This window comes from Hippocampus guttulatus, chromosome 1, assembly GCF_054856545.1.
Source record: "Hippocampus guttulatus isolate MCC_2025c chromosome 1, RoL_Hgut_1.0, whole genome shotgun sequence".
Lineage (NCBI taxonomy): Eukaryota > Metazoa > Chordata > Actinopteri > Syngnathiformes > Syngnathidae > Hippocampus > Hippocampus guttulatus.
The window spans coordinates 23,102,671-23,118,991 of record NC_141261.1 but is presented as its reverse complement, the minus strand read 5'-3'; the positions used below and the strand labels follow the sequence as shown (position 1 = coordinate 23,118,991).

Here is a 16,321-nt window from a genome sequence, read left to right as displayed (position 1 = left end):
CCGTCCAGACTCACTTGAGTTCCAGCACAGCAGACATGATTGGATCCCTGAAAATGTCCGCCATTGCCACCATTCTCCACGTAGACCTGACTGGGACTCCTCGGAGCATGAACGCCAGCGACGGCATTCCCCAAGCAGACGCAGCTGGGACTCTCAGGAGGATGCCTGACGCTATCATTCTGCGGATAGTACATCGCAAGGTGACTACCAGTCCAGGTCCGATCGGGCGCACAGAAAACACTACAGCTCACCTTCACGGAGGGAGAGGGATGGAGACCTACCTGCCAGACGCAGTGTTCACTTCCAGTCTCCTGAGAGGAGAGTGCTTCCCGAGCAATGCAATGCCCACTAGCTGATGTTGAGGGACACTGTGGCTGTAGAAGAGTCACGCTGGGCTGCTTCACATGTTTCTGATGCGACCGTTCCTCCTGTTGAGATAGATGAAACCTGTCTGACTCCAGTACAAACCCAGTCACTGAAAGCCTTACTGTCCAAGTACTCTGTCGTGTTCAGCAAACACCAAGACGACCAAGGTAGAACAGGTATCATCAAGCGTTGCATTCACACAGGTGATGCATCACCAATCAAGCAGAGAGCATACCGGGTGACACCCGACCAGCGACAGGAAATCCAGCGCCAAGTTGACAAGCTTCTGAAAGCAGACATCATCGAAGAGAGCTACAGCCCTTGGGCCGCGCCAGTCATTCTGGTCCGCGAGAGGAATGGATCTTGGTGTTTCTATTTAGATTATAGAAAACGCATCGTTGTAACCATCAAAGATTCACATCCTCTGCCAAGAGTGGACGATGCCTATGCCGATGCTCTCGGGTTCCGCTTGGTTTTCCACCATGGGCCTTCAGCACAGATATTGGCAGGTGGAGATGAAAGAGGAAGATCGTGAGAAGATCTTGACATCACGAAGGCTGAATTTTGATTAATCACTTTTATTTGAAGAGGCAAATTTACACAATGAAACAAAGTGAGGCAGGGGGGAAAAAAAGACATTCGACATGCCAGTTAGGCACGATTACAATGCATAGTGCATACAGTAAGTATCCTGCCGAGAGGAAAACAGAAATTCAACATAAGTTAGGGTGAAAATTTCCCCAACAAAACCCAAACATTTTCAGGGAAATCAGTCTTTTATCAACTTTGAACCGTGATAATGCGGTCTTAGTCCCAGTACCACAAGCAGGTCAAAGTAAAAACTGAAGACTGTCACATTTTCAAGACAGATGCTTGACATCTTTTACCGTTTCACATTAATGAACTAAACAGAAGCTGCACGCAACATGGCTCAAACCGATAAAACACCACGGAACTGATGATGCACATTTGAAGGATTTGTCACATATTAGGCTCCTTTCAGTGGATACTTAAACATACAGTAATTTGTTGAGGCAACGACAACAAACTATATTTCCTCTCGTTTTCAAGTCCTTTTTTTGTCACAAAAGAATGTGGTTCCTGCCGAGTTCATCTGAAAACTGTCATATGCAGTCAAAGTCAAACAATATATAGCAAAAGCTTACCGAGCACAAACAAGAAACGACAATAGGGGTTCCGTGAACAATGGAGTGGTCTTGAATAACAGGATTCAGCAAATGACAGCACAAGGACAATTCAGCTTTTGAAACTTTTTTTTTTGAAACACACACACGACCAGGTATTTAAAGGATTTTTTTTGAAGTGTTGTATCAATATTAAGATGCAACGACTTTACAGTCACATCCCACAGCTGTCATTCTGAGGCGGATGAGGTGCATTCAGTGATGACTGTCCATGGGCCAGGAGGGATGATGAGGGCTTCGTCAGTAGTTCGTAGAATAGAGACGCAACCTGAAGCTGCTGTTAGCATCCCGCCGGGGTGTAGGGTGGTTGAAGGAATCTGGGGCTGCGGAAAGAGCCAGGAGGAGTGCTCGTAAATTCAAAGGGACGTATCATATGAGAAAAGGTTGCACTGCATGTGTTGTTAGCAGTAGTCCTTGACGTTAGGCCAGTGCTTCTCAATTATTTTCTGTTCTGTCATAATTTGTGCAGATTTCTTTTTAAATCAAAGATAATGTCTGGATTAATGGCTACAAGTAGCAGTCACAAAGCGGGTTGATTGTTGGCAATATTCGGCACGTTTTCGCTGAAAAAAACTCAAGCGGCTCATCAGCGTGATTGGGGTCTAATGTCTTTTAGTGACACCTTAATTTATTTGGCTTCATGCTGTCTGCTGCCAACATTTTTAGACACAGTAGGTACACCGGTCTTTCCTCGTCTACCACCGTAGTCGCAGTGAAGCCAAGCGCGGCATACACTTTGTCATATTTCCTCGTCTTAGCTTTCGGGAGACCTTCTCTTTTCTCCGTCTCTCTACGCCTGTCGACTTCGTGTCTGTACTTCATACTCATACTCTGTGCTGTGTGCAAAGCGCGAATGCTCCCTGCGCACCCTCTGCCAATGAGAGCGTCACTGCCCCCTGATGTAGTGGAGGTGTAATTGCACTTTATTCTAGGACAGTAAAAAAATCAAAAAAGCATGTTCCCGAGGTCAAACGCGCCTCACTATTTGAGAAGCACTGCGTTAGGCCGACCAGCATTTTAAGAGCTATTTTGACGGATTGCATTCTGATAATGACGCCATCGACTAAAAAGAGAATTACTTGCTGGTCACGTGTCAAAAGGTATTTTGGTTTCGTAAAATTCTGTTTTGAGTATCTTTTAATGTCAATTGTTATATAAATGAATGAGAAACAATGGAGCACCTACTGTCTGTCGCATGTGGCTCTCGTGCTGCGTGCGGTTCAGCTATTATAAATACCGGTAGTAATTGTCAGAGATATGCCTCGAACAAGTTGAACAAACAGACTCAGGAAGAGATTGTCTTTGCCGCCGACAGGGAGCTCAGTTATTGATGAAGCCACTCAGTGTTCGCTTCTCCAACTGAAACTCAACTTTCTGTGCTCCATGCCGAACTTTTATTGGGAACACATGCAAATTTCAAGTAACATATCAGACAAGCATTCTCCCTCGTTTGCATGCCGCACTTTTCAGCCGGCCCTCCAATACGCCACTCAGTCGACATTTTTAGACCAAGACAACTCTACAAACAATAGGTACTTTGTCATTTCTCCACGAACTGAGACAATTGTAACTTTACTCAAGGACATTCTCATCACAGTGGGGGCACATCCTGTATTATCAGTTAACAAGCGCCTTCAATTTGGCCTTGAATCTCTGTGCTCCATTGTGTACAAGCTGCGAGCGCACACATGCCCGAGGTGAACCAAGCATCCAACAAAATAAAACTTTTAAACATGATAACTTTGTGTTTGTCTAGTCTCCATCAGTAATCTAAAATATAAAAATTAGTTTGGTGCAGAAAGAAAGGAGACGTGTGTCGCAGAAGAGGAACTGAATTTGGAGTACGCCACATAAAACAACTCCATCCTGAGCGCACCCCCGCATTTCCTTTTTTTTTTGCATGGGGGAAAACGGGAGGAACGACGACTATGTGTCATGGTCCTGTTCTGTTTGTCTCTCGTAGGTGGCATAGGAGGGCTTATCCTTCGCAACTGTGATGCATCATGTCATCAACTCTTGCCTGGTTAAAAGGGACAAATAATTTGCCTTGCTCATAACTCTCGTCCAAGTGCTCATTTCCTAGACCTTTTTCGATTTCGCTCAGGGTCATAGTCTCGTGAAATATCTCCTTGTTTTGTTCCATTTTTCGCATTGATCTGATACCGATACTGGTCACTTTAAAATGGTTCGATAATTTTCTGCACCAACTGTACAACTGTTAGAGTGTTTTATTCTACCACTGATCACTTTAGCTCTGCTTGATACTTTGCACACATTGTCTCACAGTTGTCACTGGGTGGTACCACCGCACGACGGTTCACTTACATTACGGAATGTCCTTCCATACTTATTTGTCATGTCCTTGTTTATGACGATACTAGTGCAGCGTATTCTTCCGGAGACAAATTCCTTGTGTGTTCTACATACTTGGCCAATAAAGATGATTCTGATTCTGATTGATCTTGTTTTGGAGTTTTATCCTCGGCACGTTTTGATTTTCTAGTAATTGGCTTTTCCTTGTACTTTGCGACAAGTGATTTTGTGTATGTGTGTGTGTGAGGGGGGGGGGGGGGGGGGGGTTGTTTCTCTTGGCTTTTGCAAACACTTTGTTAGTATCGTGATTATCCTGGTTGTTTGTTGCCAGCGTTTTATGTTGATTTTGTCAGTCTCGCAACATTATTTTTGTAAATAGACCTTTTTGTACGACATCTTATCCTTGTCTGCATTTGTGGAATTCTGTCCGTTTACGGACTGGTCCTGAACATAACTATGTCAGCAACCATCACACAAGCTCACACACACCATTTTTACGACGTGCAATACTGCTCCACTTAGCCAGGACAGGGCGACTTTTTTTTCGTCACACACACACTGTGTGTCAGCTGAGCGATTCATCAATATTTTGAAGCAGATGTAATGCCTCCACTACTCGAGAAGATTTTTTTATGGATCATGGTGACCAGCAGCATTTCTCAATGCAGCCGCTGGTTGCTACGGAAACCCGGTGGCACAAATCAGATCACATTTGATGATGGAGTTATGCAGAAAACCGGGCAATTTCAATGGGCTGAGATACTTTTTCTTGCAACCGTATTTATTCATTGAGTTTCTGACAGGAAATATCATTCAATGTGTGTCCTACCGGCGACAGGCGGGGGTGTCCTGAGGATGACAGAGGGGGGGTACGTCTGCTGCTTGGGAGAGAACACCGTATGGAGGACTGCGGGAGACAAAACGGGACAATCATGAGGAGCTGAGAATCCAGACAAAATCAAGACAGAGCATCAGAAACTGCACGTTCCAACATTTTGTATCCAGACTCAATAACTACCACCTCACATTGCCAAAAAGATGCCATGAAATGTTGGCGTCAACAGTCTTTCATTATTGCGACCAAGTAACTTTGTCATGAATCTCTCAACAAACTTGTGTCAAAAATGAAAGAATTGGCCCAAGGTGAGCTCTCAAATAGCGGAGCGTGGGAATCTGCACACAAAAGGCTATAGAACAAGTCCATAGAGAACTGGTGTGTGACAATGAAGATAAGAAAGATATGGTGGGAGTAACTGGCCCCCTACCGATGACGACGATGGCTGTACTGGCGAGCAGGGCAAACAGGGTGAACAGCATCATGTGGTAAGAGTTTTTAAAGCTGTGTAGCGGGAGGCCCCCTTCGGTGTTAATAAATGCTCCAGCAGCTGCTATGGAAGAGAATAACAAATGTCAGGTTCACAGCCATTTAGCACAGTTGAATTGATTTTAAGAAAGGCATAAGATAGAATGTACATTTCAGAACACTTATTTGAGATAATGTAATTTTCAGAAAATTTATTGTGCAAATCTTGATCAACAAACATTGCAATCGGTCAGCTGGTAGAGTCCAACTGTTGTGTCAGCCAGTCACAAGCTGACGTACTTACAGACTCACTTGCAAACTTCAAGTTAATCTACCGCGCATGTCGTCTCCTCATGTGTAACATCTTTGATGTCCGCGGAACAAATGGCAACTTCCCTGCAATATCGGACTTTTCTTTTTGACTTCCTATGAAGCGGAAGTCTTACTTTGAAGGAATAGGGAGGGGGATAATGGCTGATTAGACGGTGATGTGATAGTGAATATCGAGACAATTCTGAAAAGGTAAAACAGATTCACAGACGACAAAATTGAAAGTTTAAAGGTGAAAGTCCGGGTGAAAGTGGCAACAAGGGGAATGTTTGTGTTCATCTGTCCATAGATTTATGTTTGTGATTACAACATGCGCTGAATTATTCACACTTTACATGTATGGAGATAATCGTGACTCATGGCCTGATGTTTGTTTAATTTACCAGCTCTTAGGATGTCAGAGGTTTATGTATGAGCCAAAAAGGAATTAAAAGGAAACCACAAGTAAAGCTTCATTATTTCAATCGATGCTACAGCCCGTAAAAAAAAATTGCCCAACCAGCACACTTGGCATGTCTTGGTTTGACAACAGCAGTTGGTCACGAAGAGGGAGCACAAGCAACGGGGCAAGCACACAACCAAGTTATCTCCACAATATATTTCAGAATTTGCTTCTGCGACAAATTGAGGTATTCCTCTGCATCGAACATTTTCAAGAGGCAACCTTATTGTGACTTCCCATAAACCTGCAGAGGAAAACTGACCTTGTGTGTTTGCACCAGGCTCAGCCACGTGTATCAATGTGACCGGGATGACAAGACTCTGACCCGAAGAGGCACTGCTGATGATAATTGAAGCAGAGGCGGCTGCTCGGAGGTCCAAAGCCCTGACGGTGTACTTTGACAGACTCGGAAAGTCGCACTGTGCCTCGGCCTTTTGAATACCAATGATGGGAGAACTGGAGACTGCCTAAGAAAAACAAAGATATTTCACTTGATTCGATTTCCTCACACAGACCAAGGCATCGTTATTTTGATGAAAAACAGCCCCTGACCTCCATGTCTGCTTGGGCATCAGCTGCACCGAAGACTGTGAGCTCCGCAGTTGGACGCAGGTTTGAGAGCGTCAGCTCTGTCTGGTCCGAGTATATGCCGGGCTCTATTGGCAGTCTGGCGCTGACCTGCTCCCCTGAGAAGGCGCTGCCCTCCAGGGCAGCCTTCACCAGCAGGTTACTCAAGGTCATGCTCGCAACTCTGGTCAGTTGGTCTGCCGTTGGCTGCAAGGTCACGGAACACGTGTAGAAGCCTATGGAAAGGGCAAAAAGGAAACGGGAGGCTGAAGGTGACAGAATGATGACAAACAATGTGTTAGCGAAAACAAATTACATAAAACAAAAATTGGTGTTTTTAATAGAACTTTTTTTTCATATTGCAGAAATTAAAAGTGGGTTTTAAAATGAATGATCATTGACAAATCTGAATTGATGAAAAATGCATTCTCCAGCTCATTACAGACCCACGTGGCGGAGGGTGTCTTTGGATGTTTCCACAGGAATGTCAAGTCAGATAAGACGTACCACTGCTGGTGTCAAAGCTGGTGTGCGTTTTAAAGATGCTGCTTGCAGGGAAATCAACAGCATCGCTGGTAACGCTCAGGTGGCAAGCGACAGAGGTTTCTGGCTGCAGTTGCGCAATGGCTTCGGTCTGGAAAGAGGAGCAGGTTCCTGCAGGATACATTACAGTGGCATAAGCGAAGGCCGACAATCAACACCGTGGTTACATGAATTAGATGAAGGACGGGTAGGCGGAAGGAGCTGTGCAGAAAGGAATTGAGTGAGAGATTTAATACGCTTCACTGTTCGATATCTATTTGAATTGAAACTGAGGGAAATCGGTATTTCATTTCACCAAGTATGAGGGCTCAAATTGGAGAGCAATGTTGTGCGGGTTTTCAGATGAACAGTCTACCATACTTATTTTTAGTTCCTCACCCGAGCAAGTGGCCTTCAAGGTTCTGTGAACATGGAGCACAGTGCTCTGTATTGGGTTGAGTCATGAAAAGCAAAAAAATTCAGTGGACAAAGAGCAACGGTTTTTATGTTCAATGATGAAAAATGTTAATGGTTTTGTAGTTGGACCCTGCTTAATTACATACTGATCATATGAAGTGACACTTTTTATTTTTGTGTGGTGATTTGGTGATTATCGACATGAGCAGTGATAAAAGGTAGACTAAAGTCGAGTCCTTTCAGTACCGATGAGGTTGGTTCCTTGTCCTCTGGTCGTGAGAAAGACTTCAGTCTGCTTGCCAATTTTCACTGGCAAGGCTTGTTGTGCTATTATTGCAGCCGTCTTGGTAGCCGATTCCACCACAACCTAACAAATAAAAATAAAAAACATCAATAAATACAATCACAACCTTCTCAGTTTTGGTAGGGTCAGATGCAAATTTAAACCAACGTTTAATTACGAATTACACATTCATCTCAGGGGAGACACACGAAGTGGACTGAATTCAGTGATAAAAAAAATAATAATAATAAAAATTGTCCCGCAATTTGACACAATCTCGATGCGGCAGGTGATGATGAGACACTTGATGATACGGCAAGGGTTCCCAAACCTTTTTTGTCATGTGTGCCTCTGAACCTTTTTGTCACAACGTGAGTGCCCTCACTCATTCGAGTTGAGAATTCTCTAAAAGTAGAACGCAACAAAACTGATGAATTGAAATGTTGTCTGCTTCATTCTTTCCAACTCAAATGTAAAAATAACCAATGTTGCCTTGAATAGAGGTTGATATAAAAGTTAAAAAATGAAATCAAAATGGCGAATGAATCTGTTAGCTTTTACTACAAACATAATACTGTATTTACCACAAAAATCAGACCTGATTTGAATTAGTTGATTTGACACATGGGTGTGCCAGATTATTGTCTCCCCAGGGAAACAAATTGTAGCACACAGATACCATTTTATTCACGGGTTAATGAAATGACTGAAAACACATGCATTTATTAACTTGGAAAATTCATTTGAAATGTTTCCATGTCCCCCTGAAATGTGCTTGCGTACCCTAGGTGGGGAAACATTGAACTATGCGTCTCGTACGTTGCTCAGTATTTTGTAAATTGCTCAGTGTTGGTTCAAGGGGGACACCGTGACAGAAGTCATCAAAACTCTCTGGAAAAGAAAAGTGGGATGACAGTGGAAAAGCAACCAGAGTTTTGAGACAGTGCTTTGATCCTTTATTTTGTCAGAGGGTTGGACGTGGTCTGGTGCCCTTCGGTATTTTAGGTCTGGTTCCAGAACGTCTAATATCCTTCCATGGTTCTTAGTATAGCGTTAGTCTATGCTGTTACTTTGTTGGTGCCATTCACCACCTGTTGGGTGACTCTGGTGTGTAGTTTTGTATATAAACACTTTACTTTGCCCCTCATGTGTCATGTCTACTTCTGTGTCCAAATGTTGCTCCTTGTCTCACACTTCGGAGTTCAGTCTGCTGCATAGTTACTACAGAATGGGTTACCTCTTTCATCACAACACCCAACCAACTGAAGAAATAAATTAGTAAAGAAATCTCACTAATTTGGCATTCGGTAAATCAGATGAATTAATATATATTGCTATGGTGCATCAAGACAACACGCATTACCTCTCTGTATGTTTTCAAACCACCAGGTATCTCATAGTACACAGTAGCTGCCCCAGAGTCTCTGGCTACAGCTGCACCAGTTGTGGAGTCGACTTGGAGTATGGCATTGGCTGAAGAGCTCCAAATACCGTGGCCTCCTGCAAAGAGGAGATTTAATAATTTGCCCAACATGCTGAAACTAAAACTGTTCAGGGGACAGATCCACAAATTTCTCACCGTCCTGACTGGCAAGCTGAGCAGTAAAGCAAATGACATCTCCCACCACCAGCCTCTGGGCCTCTCCTGGCTGGATGGCATGCTCCACCGGAAGCGGAATGTAGTCTGCCACAACAGTGTTTTCACTGTCGTACACAGACAGCAGCGTGAGACCTGTGTTGACGGTCCGGACTGTCAAAGTATGGTTACTAGGGCCAAACCCGACCTGCACCAGATCATCCCTGACAGAGAGGAACAAAAAGAACATTTTAAAATTTATTTAAAAAAAAAACACACAGGCATTTAAACGGTATACTTGTGAATGTGCTGGCTTGTCCAAGTATTTCTTTTTTGACCATTCACCATGATTGTAATTTTACGCTCAAAAATTCGTGAGGACCGATGATGAAGCCTTCTCAGATGTAGCGTGAACAGCCTGGTAAATTGATGTAGTGAATGACAAGGCACATCTGCCTCATGATTCCAAATCATACTGGCAGTGTTGAAATATTAATTTGCCATCTTCATAACGCATTGAGCATTGTGAGGGTTTGTGTGAGAACTTTCTAACTGCTCACAGATTTGGTATCAAATTCTCAAGATTTTGGTTTGATAGCCTTTCAGCAACAACACATGGAGATGGCGCAATGATTAATCGATGGACAAATTAATTGAAAATTATTTTTAAAAAACTATTTGTTGGGACATTTTGTTTCATTCAAAATTGAACAAAACCACAGAATTTCAGACCCAACAGGTTTAAATATTCTCAGATTTCGTTAGTCCTCCATTAGAGCAGACTCAAAATCTTTGTGTTAAATCCAAATGCAAATTTGCATAACATCTGCTTTTACTTGCGAATGTGACAATCAGCATTTCTTGCCAATTTACTGACATATCGTATTGTTTTGTGTTTTTTGTTATTGTAAAGTGTCCTTGGGTGTCTTGAAAGGCGCTTATAAATAAAATGTATTATTATTATTATATTATCGCGACCCAAACTAGCACTGAAACAATTTTTTGTTCAAAAGTATCAGCATACGTTCACACAAACTCATGATGTTCAAGCATGTTTTACATTTGGCATGATTCTTTGAATAATGTATAATTTAGGCCACAGATTAGGGCGACAGAAGCTTCGTCTGCTGTGAAAACATCCATCCATCCATCCATCCATCATCTACCGCTCATTCGGGGCCGGGTTGCGGGGGAATCAGCTTTAGCAGGGAAGCCCAGACTTCCCTCTCCCTAGCTACTTCTTCCAGCTCTCCCCGGGGGATCCCGAGACGTTCCCAGGCCAGCTGGGTGACATAGTCTCTCCAGCATGTCCTGGGTCTTCCTCGGGGTCTCCTCCCGGTGGGACATGCCCGGAACACCTCACCAGGGAGGTGTTCAGGAGGCATCCGAATCAGATGCCCAAGCCACCTCATCTGGCTCCTCTCGATGTGGAGGAGAAGCGGCTCGACTCTGAGCCCCTCCCGGATGACCGAGCTTCTCACCTTATCTCTAAGGGAGAGCCCGGACACCCTGCGGAGAAAACTCATTTCGGCCGCTTGTAACCGGGATCTCGTTCTTTCGGTCACGACCCATAGCTCGTGACCATAGATGAGGGTTGGAACGTAGATCGACCGGTAAATTGACCCTTTGGCTCAGCTCCTTCTTCACCACGACAGACCGATACAACGTCCGCATCACAGCAGACGCTGCACCGATCCGCCTGTCGATCTCTCGCTCCCTCCTGCCCCCACTCATGAACAAGACCCCAAGATACTTGAACTCCTCCACTTGGGGCAAGATCTCCTCCCCGACCCGGAGGGAGCACTCCACCCTTTTCCGACTGGGGACCATGGTTTCAGATTTGGAGGTGCTGATCTTCATCCCAGCTGCTTCACACTCGGCTGCGAAACGCTCCAGTGAGAGTTGGAGAGCCCTGTTTGAAGGAGCCAACAGCACCACATCATCTGCAAAAAGCAGGGATGCAATACTGAGGCCCCCAAAACGGACCCCCTCAACGCTTCGGCTGCGCCTAGAAATTCTGTCCATAAAGGTTATGAACAGAATCGGCGACAAAGGGCAGCCTTGGCGGAGTCCTACCCCCACTGGAAACGATTCCGACTTACTGCCGGCAATGCGAACCAAACTCTGACATCGGTGGTATAGTGACCGAACCGCCCGTATCAGGGGGTTCGGTACCCCATACCCACGAAGCACCCCCAACAGAACTCCCCGAGGGACACGGTCAAAGGCCTTCTCCAAGTCCACAAAACACATGTAGACCGGTTGGGCGAATTCCGACATACCCTCGAGGACCCTGCTAAGGGTGTAGAGCTGGTCCACTGTTCCACGGCCGGGACGAAAACCACACTGCTCCTCCTCAATCTGAGGCTCGACTTCCTGACGGACCCTCCTCTCCAGCACCCCTGAATAGACCTTACCAGGGAGGCTGAGGAGTGTGATCCCTCTGTAGTTGGAACACACCCTCCGGTCCCCCTTTTTAAAAAGAGGGACTACCACCCCGGTCTGCCAATCCAGAGGCACTCTCCCTGTTGACCACGCGATGTTGCAGAGGCGTGTCAACCAGGACAGCCCCACAACATCCAGAGCCTTGAGGAACTCCGGGCGGATCTCATCCACCCCTGGGGCCTTGCCACCGAGGAGCTTTTTAACCACATCGGTGACTTCAACCACAGAGATAGGAGAGCCCACCTCAGAGTCCCCAGGCTCTGCTTCCTCCAAGGAAGGCGTGTTGGTGGAGTTGAGGAGGTCTTCGAAGTACTCTGCCCACCGGTTCACAACGTCCCGAGTCGAAGTCAGCAGCGCGCCATCCCCACTGTACACAGTGTTAGTGGTGCACTGCTTCCCCCTCCTGAGACGTCGGATGGTGGACCAGAATTTCCTCGAAGCCGTCCGGAAGTCGGCTTCCATGGCCTCACCGAACTCCTCCCACGCTCTGGTTTTTGCCTCGGCGACCACCGAAGCTGCCTTCCGCTTGGCCAGTCGATACCCGTCAGCTGCCTCTGGGGTCCCACAGGCCATAAAGGCTCGATAGGACTCCTTCTTCAGCTTGACGGCATCCCTTACTGCTGGTGATACAACTACAAAGTTGATCATCGAACTGCGGCCTAGGGTGTCCTGGTGCCAAGTGCACATATGGACACCCTTATGTTTGAACAAGGTGTTCGTTATGGACAATCCGTGGCGAGCACAGAAGTCCAATAACAAAACACCACTCGAGTTCTGATCGGGGGGGCCGTTCCTCCCAATCACGCCCCTCCAGGTCTCACTGTCATTGCCCACGTGAGCATTGAAGTCCCCCAGCAGGAGTACTCTCCAGCACACCCTCCAAGGACTCCAAAAAGGGTGGGTATGCTGAGCTGCTGTTTGGTGCATATGCACAAACAACAGTCAGGACCCGTCCCCCCACCCGAAGGCGGAGGGAGGCAACCCTCTCGTCTACCGGTGTGAACCCCAATGTACAGGCACTGAGCCGGGGGGCAATGAGTATGCCCACACCTGCTCTGCGCCTCTCACCGTGAGCAACTCCAGAGTGGAAGAGAGTCCAACCCCTCTCGAGAGAACTGGTACCAGAACCCAGGCTGTGTGCGGAGGCAAGTCCGACTATATCCAGTCGGAAATTCTCTGCCTCACACACCAGCTCGGGCTCCTTCCCTGCCAGAGAGGTGACATTCCATGTCCCAAGAGCTAGCTTCTGCAGCCGAGGATCGGACCGCCAGCCTTTGGCTGCCGCCCAGCTCACATTGCACCCCTTTGGCCCCTCTCATGGGTGGTGAGCCCATGGGAAGGGGGACCCACGTTGCCTCTTCGGGCTGTGCCCGGCCGGGCCCCATGGGTGTAGGCCCGGCCACCAGGCGCTTGCCAACGAGCCCCGCCTCCAGGCCTGGCTCCAGAGGGGGGCCCCGGTGACCCGCGTCCGGGCAAGGGAAACCTTGGTCCATATATTTTTCTCATCATAAGGGTCTTTGAGCCGTGCTTTGTCTGGCCCCTCACCTAGAACCTGTTTGCCATGGGTGACCCTGCCAGGGGCATAAAGCCCCAGACAACTTAGCTCCTAGGATCATTGGGACACACAAACCCCTCCACCACGGTAAGGTGACGACTCACGGAGGGGTGCTGTGAAAAAAAAAAAATATTTTTTTTTTGTGCTGTGAAAACACAAAAAACAAAAAAAAATAGTTTGAGAGACACGAGATTTCATCCTGCCTGATGTCGAGGTGCACTTGAGCAAGGCGCTGATCACCTCAAACACAGCGCAGAGATGCAGAAGCATTTGTGCAAGATCAAATCTGACCAGCAATCCCTATCCCTCCTGGCCTGCAAGTGTGCATGGTCTCGCTCGGTGCGGTGAATGGCATTTAAGATCGAGTGTGACAATTCAACTAAGTGAGTTTATATCATTAATTAACTGTTATGCTAAATGACATTTGGAAAGAAATAATTATGTTAATTATCCAAAGTTGTTGGCATCGTACAACGGACTCATCAAGCAAACACGTTTGAGCGACTTGTGGCTTTTGGCGCACCACTCCTCAGCGACGAGCGCAAAAACATTCACGAGCACCGACAGGGAGAGTGGAAACTGACCTGTTAGTGGAGAAGGTGAGATGGCTGTTGGAGCTGTGCAAGACCTCTCCAGTGCTGGCGTGAAAATAAACGGTGAAGGTGAGGACTATGCCCAAAGGGAGGGCTTTCAGGCTCTCCTTGGTGTACGTATGTAACACTGGACTGGTACTGAAGCGCACATAGGACACCGGCACCACCTGAGGGATAAGGATGGTGGCTGAAGAGGGCAGTGTTGCCTTCAGGGACAATGTCAACTCCAGACTTTGTACAACTGTTTATCACAGAGCAGACGGCCTTCAAAGCTCCCTTGAACATAAACGTGGGTGCACATTGGAACAGGAAACACAGTCAAAGACGCCATCTCGACAAAACTGAAAAACATCACCGATAACTTTCTTTTTAAGATCATTTTACTATTTCATTAATACGAGGGGCTTATGAACTAGGGTAATTAAGCACGTTCGTGGCAACTAACTGGGGCAATGCGTCTCGTATGATGGATGACCACTATTTGAGGAATTAGTTCACTTGCTGCAGTACAATTATTTTTTCTGGATTAAAGATGTAGTGAAAATTCGGTCACCGAAAACGTGACCCGAAAATCCGAAACAGGTCACAGGAGGCTTCTCAAACCGACCTTGACTGCAATGATGAGAGTCTGATTGACACCAAAAGACTCTTGGATAGTAACGAGCAGGGATGAAATGCCAGTGATTGATCCAGAGACCAGGAAGCCCTTTTCATCAACTTGAGCAACAGCAACCTGGTCAGCGTGATCCAGCATACGGTATGACAGTGCACCCACGCCGTCTCTAATACACAAGACAAAACAATAATTACAGATCAATTCGTCTCAGCATTTCATTGAGCAACAAGATAAACATGCAAGTTGAATTAACCTGTTTGTTTGAAGTTTGAGGACTGCGTTTGGAGTCATGAGAATCTCTTCGGCCTGGACTTTGGGATTAAGCATGTGCAGTTTGTCATAGACCTTGAGGCAAATGTCATGACAACATCATTATTTGGGCACAAGTAACACGTCGGAGTCTGACACACTGTAAAGTTGGGTGCATTGGTCCTGAATATACACATATATCGAAATATATATATGGAGATTAGCTCACATTTTTGTCAAATCGATATACAAGACCATTTTTAGAGCTGTACCTGAATTTGGACCTCATCTTCGAGCTCTGGAAGATTATCAGCAAATTGACCAAGAACGGGGTCGACAACTCTGAGGACAACCTTGAGCGCAGTCCGCCCTCTTGTCCGACCCGTCACAGTCATGCCGAAATTGTACTCCGAGTTAAGCGCCACGTTAGCCTAAGATTTTACAAGAGCAAATCAAGTAAAACATGAATGAGGGTACAATAGTGAAGGTAGCTACTTCAGTAAATGCAGAGACAGCATGCTGCTTGTCAGCCTGATAAAAGGAACCACTAAAGAGAAGCATACCACAGAGAGTCTCGACTGCACATCCAGGATGTCCCTTTTGGTAGTGGACCAGTGGAAGCTAAGTCCCGGCAGAGCATTAGCAAATGTGAAGGGTGTTTGACTATTGGTCAAACCCATCACATATACAGGCATCTACAGAAGGAAACAACATGCAACAAGGGCCAATGCCAATCATCTTCTCCAAATTGTTGTTTCTTTGGAAATAGTCTTTACTTAAATGTACATTCACAAGGTTGTACCTGCGCTCCCGTCTTGATTCGTGTAATGGGTGCTCGAATTCGAATGGCAGTCAAACGCACAACCTCAACTTCCACTTGATCCTGAAGACACAGGACTGGCATGAGGAATTCATCTGTTCAAGCATCTGTTCAAAGAAAACTTACTCTGCATGACCCCATCTTTGTTTTTCTTTTTCCTACCTTTGACACAACAACCAGTTTGCCCGTTTCAGCATCGACAGCTTGAATGAGTCCCGTCACCGTGACGTTACCAGTGGTCATACCCTTGACATGACCAATGCCGTTTACAGAGGCAATGTCCTCATTAGTGAGAGAAAACAGAATATTGGACTGAGGCTGCGGGCCACCCTCAGATGTGATCTAGAAACAGTGGGCATAAATAGGTTACTCACAAAATACATTTTAGCTGTGTAACCCGAGGTCGCAGGTATTTCAGAAAAGTTGTGGCCGTTCAATTTACTGTGACAAAAGTAGATTCAAACAATCATTTCATGAACCTTTGACATAAACCTAAGTAGTAGGTCACTTCGGTCCTTTTCATCCCGTCATTCTTTCCCACTAATCTGAGTCGCGGGGCAACAGCTTTAGCAGGAAAGGCTAGCCAGGAGAGTCTCTCCAGTGTCTCCTCCTCATTCCAGAGCCTCCTGCCAGTGGGACATGCTCTGAACATCTCACCATGGAGGTGTCCTGGAGGCATCCTAATCAGATGCCCGAGCCACCTCATCTGGCTCCTCTCA

General features: G+C 46.1%; 1 protein-coding gene across 2 annotated transcripts in view; it reads right to left on the bottom strand.

Moving 5' to 3' along the window:
- Positions 1-924: 924 nt before the first annotated feature.
- The window catches only part of LOC147211023 (nuclear pore membrane glycoprotein 210-like), a 35,720-nt gene continuing 20,323 nt past the window's right edge, over positions 925-16,321 (bottom strand). Inside the window, exons 25-40 of one of the 2 annotated variants that reach the window (XM_086120407.1) lie at positions 15,765-15,944; positions 15,585-15,665; positions 15,346-15,477; positions 15,055-15,213; positions 14,787-14,878; positions 14,525-14,699; positions 13,909-14,084; positions 9,328-9,548; positions 9,112-9,248; positions 7,712-7,832; positions 7,034-7,180; positions 6,512-6,762; positions 6,222-6,426; positions 5,150-5,272; positions 4,714-4,791; positions 925-1,894 (exon numbers count right to left, since the gene is read on the bottom strand). In XM_086120407.1, coding sequence (XP_085976533.1) covers positions 1,812-1,894; positions 4,714-4,791; positions 5,150-5,272; positions 6,222-6,426; positions 6,512-6,762; positions 7,034-7,180; positions 7,712-7,832; positions 9,112-9,248; positions 9,328-9,548; positions 13,909-14,084; positions 14,525-14,699; positions 14,787-14,878; positions 15,055-15,213; positions 15,346-15,477; positions 15,585-15,665; positions 15,765-15,944 — 2,361 coding nt within the window. In that variant the 3' untranslated portion in view covers positions 925-1,811. The remainder of the gene's footprint in view (positions 1,895-4,713; positions 4,792-5,149; positions 5,273-6,221; positions 6,427-6,511; positions 6,763-7,033; positions 7,181-7,711; positions 7,833-9,111; positions 9,249-9,327; positions 9,549-13,908; positions 14,085-14,524; positions 14,700-14,786; positions 14,879-15,054; positions 15,214-15,345; positions 15,478-15,584; positions 15,666-15,764; positions 15,945-16,321) is intronic. The other variant, XM_086120415.1, reaches the window with a different exon arrangement.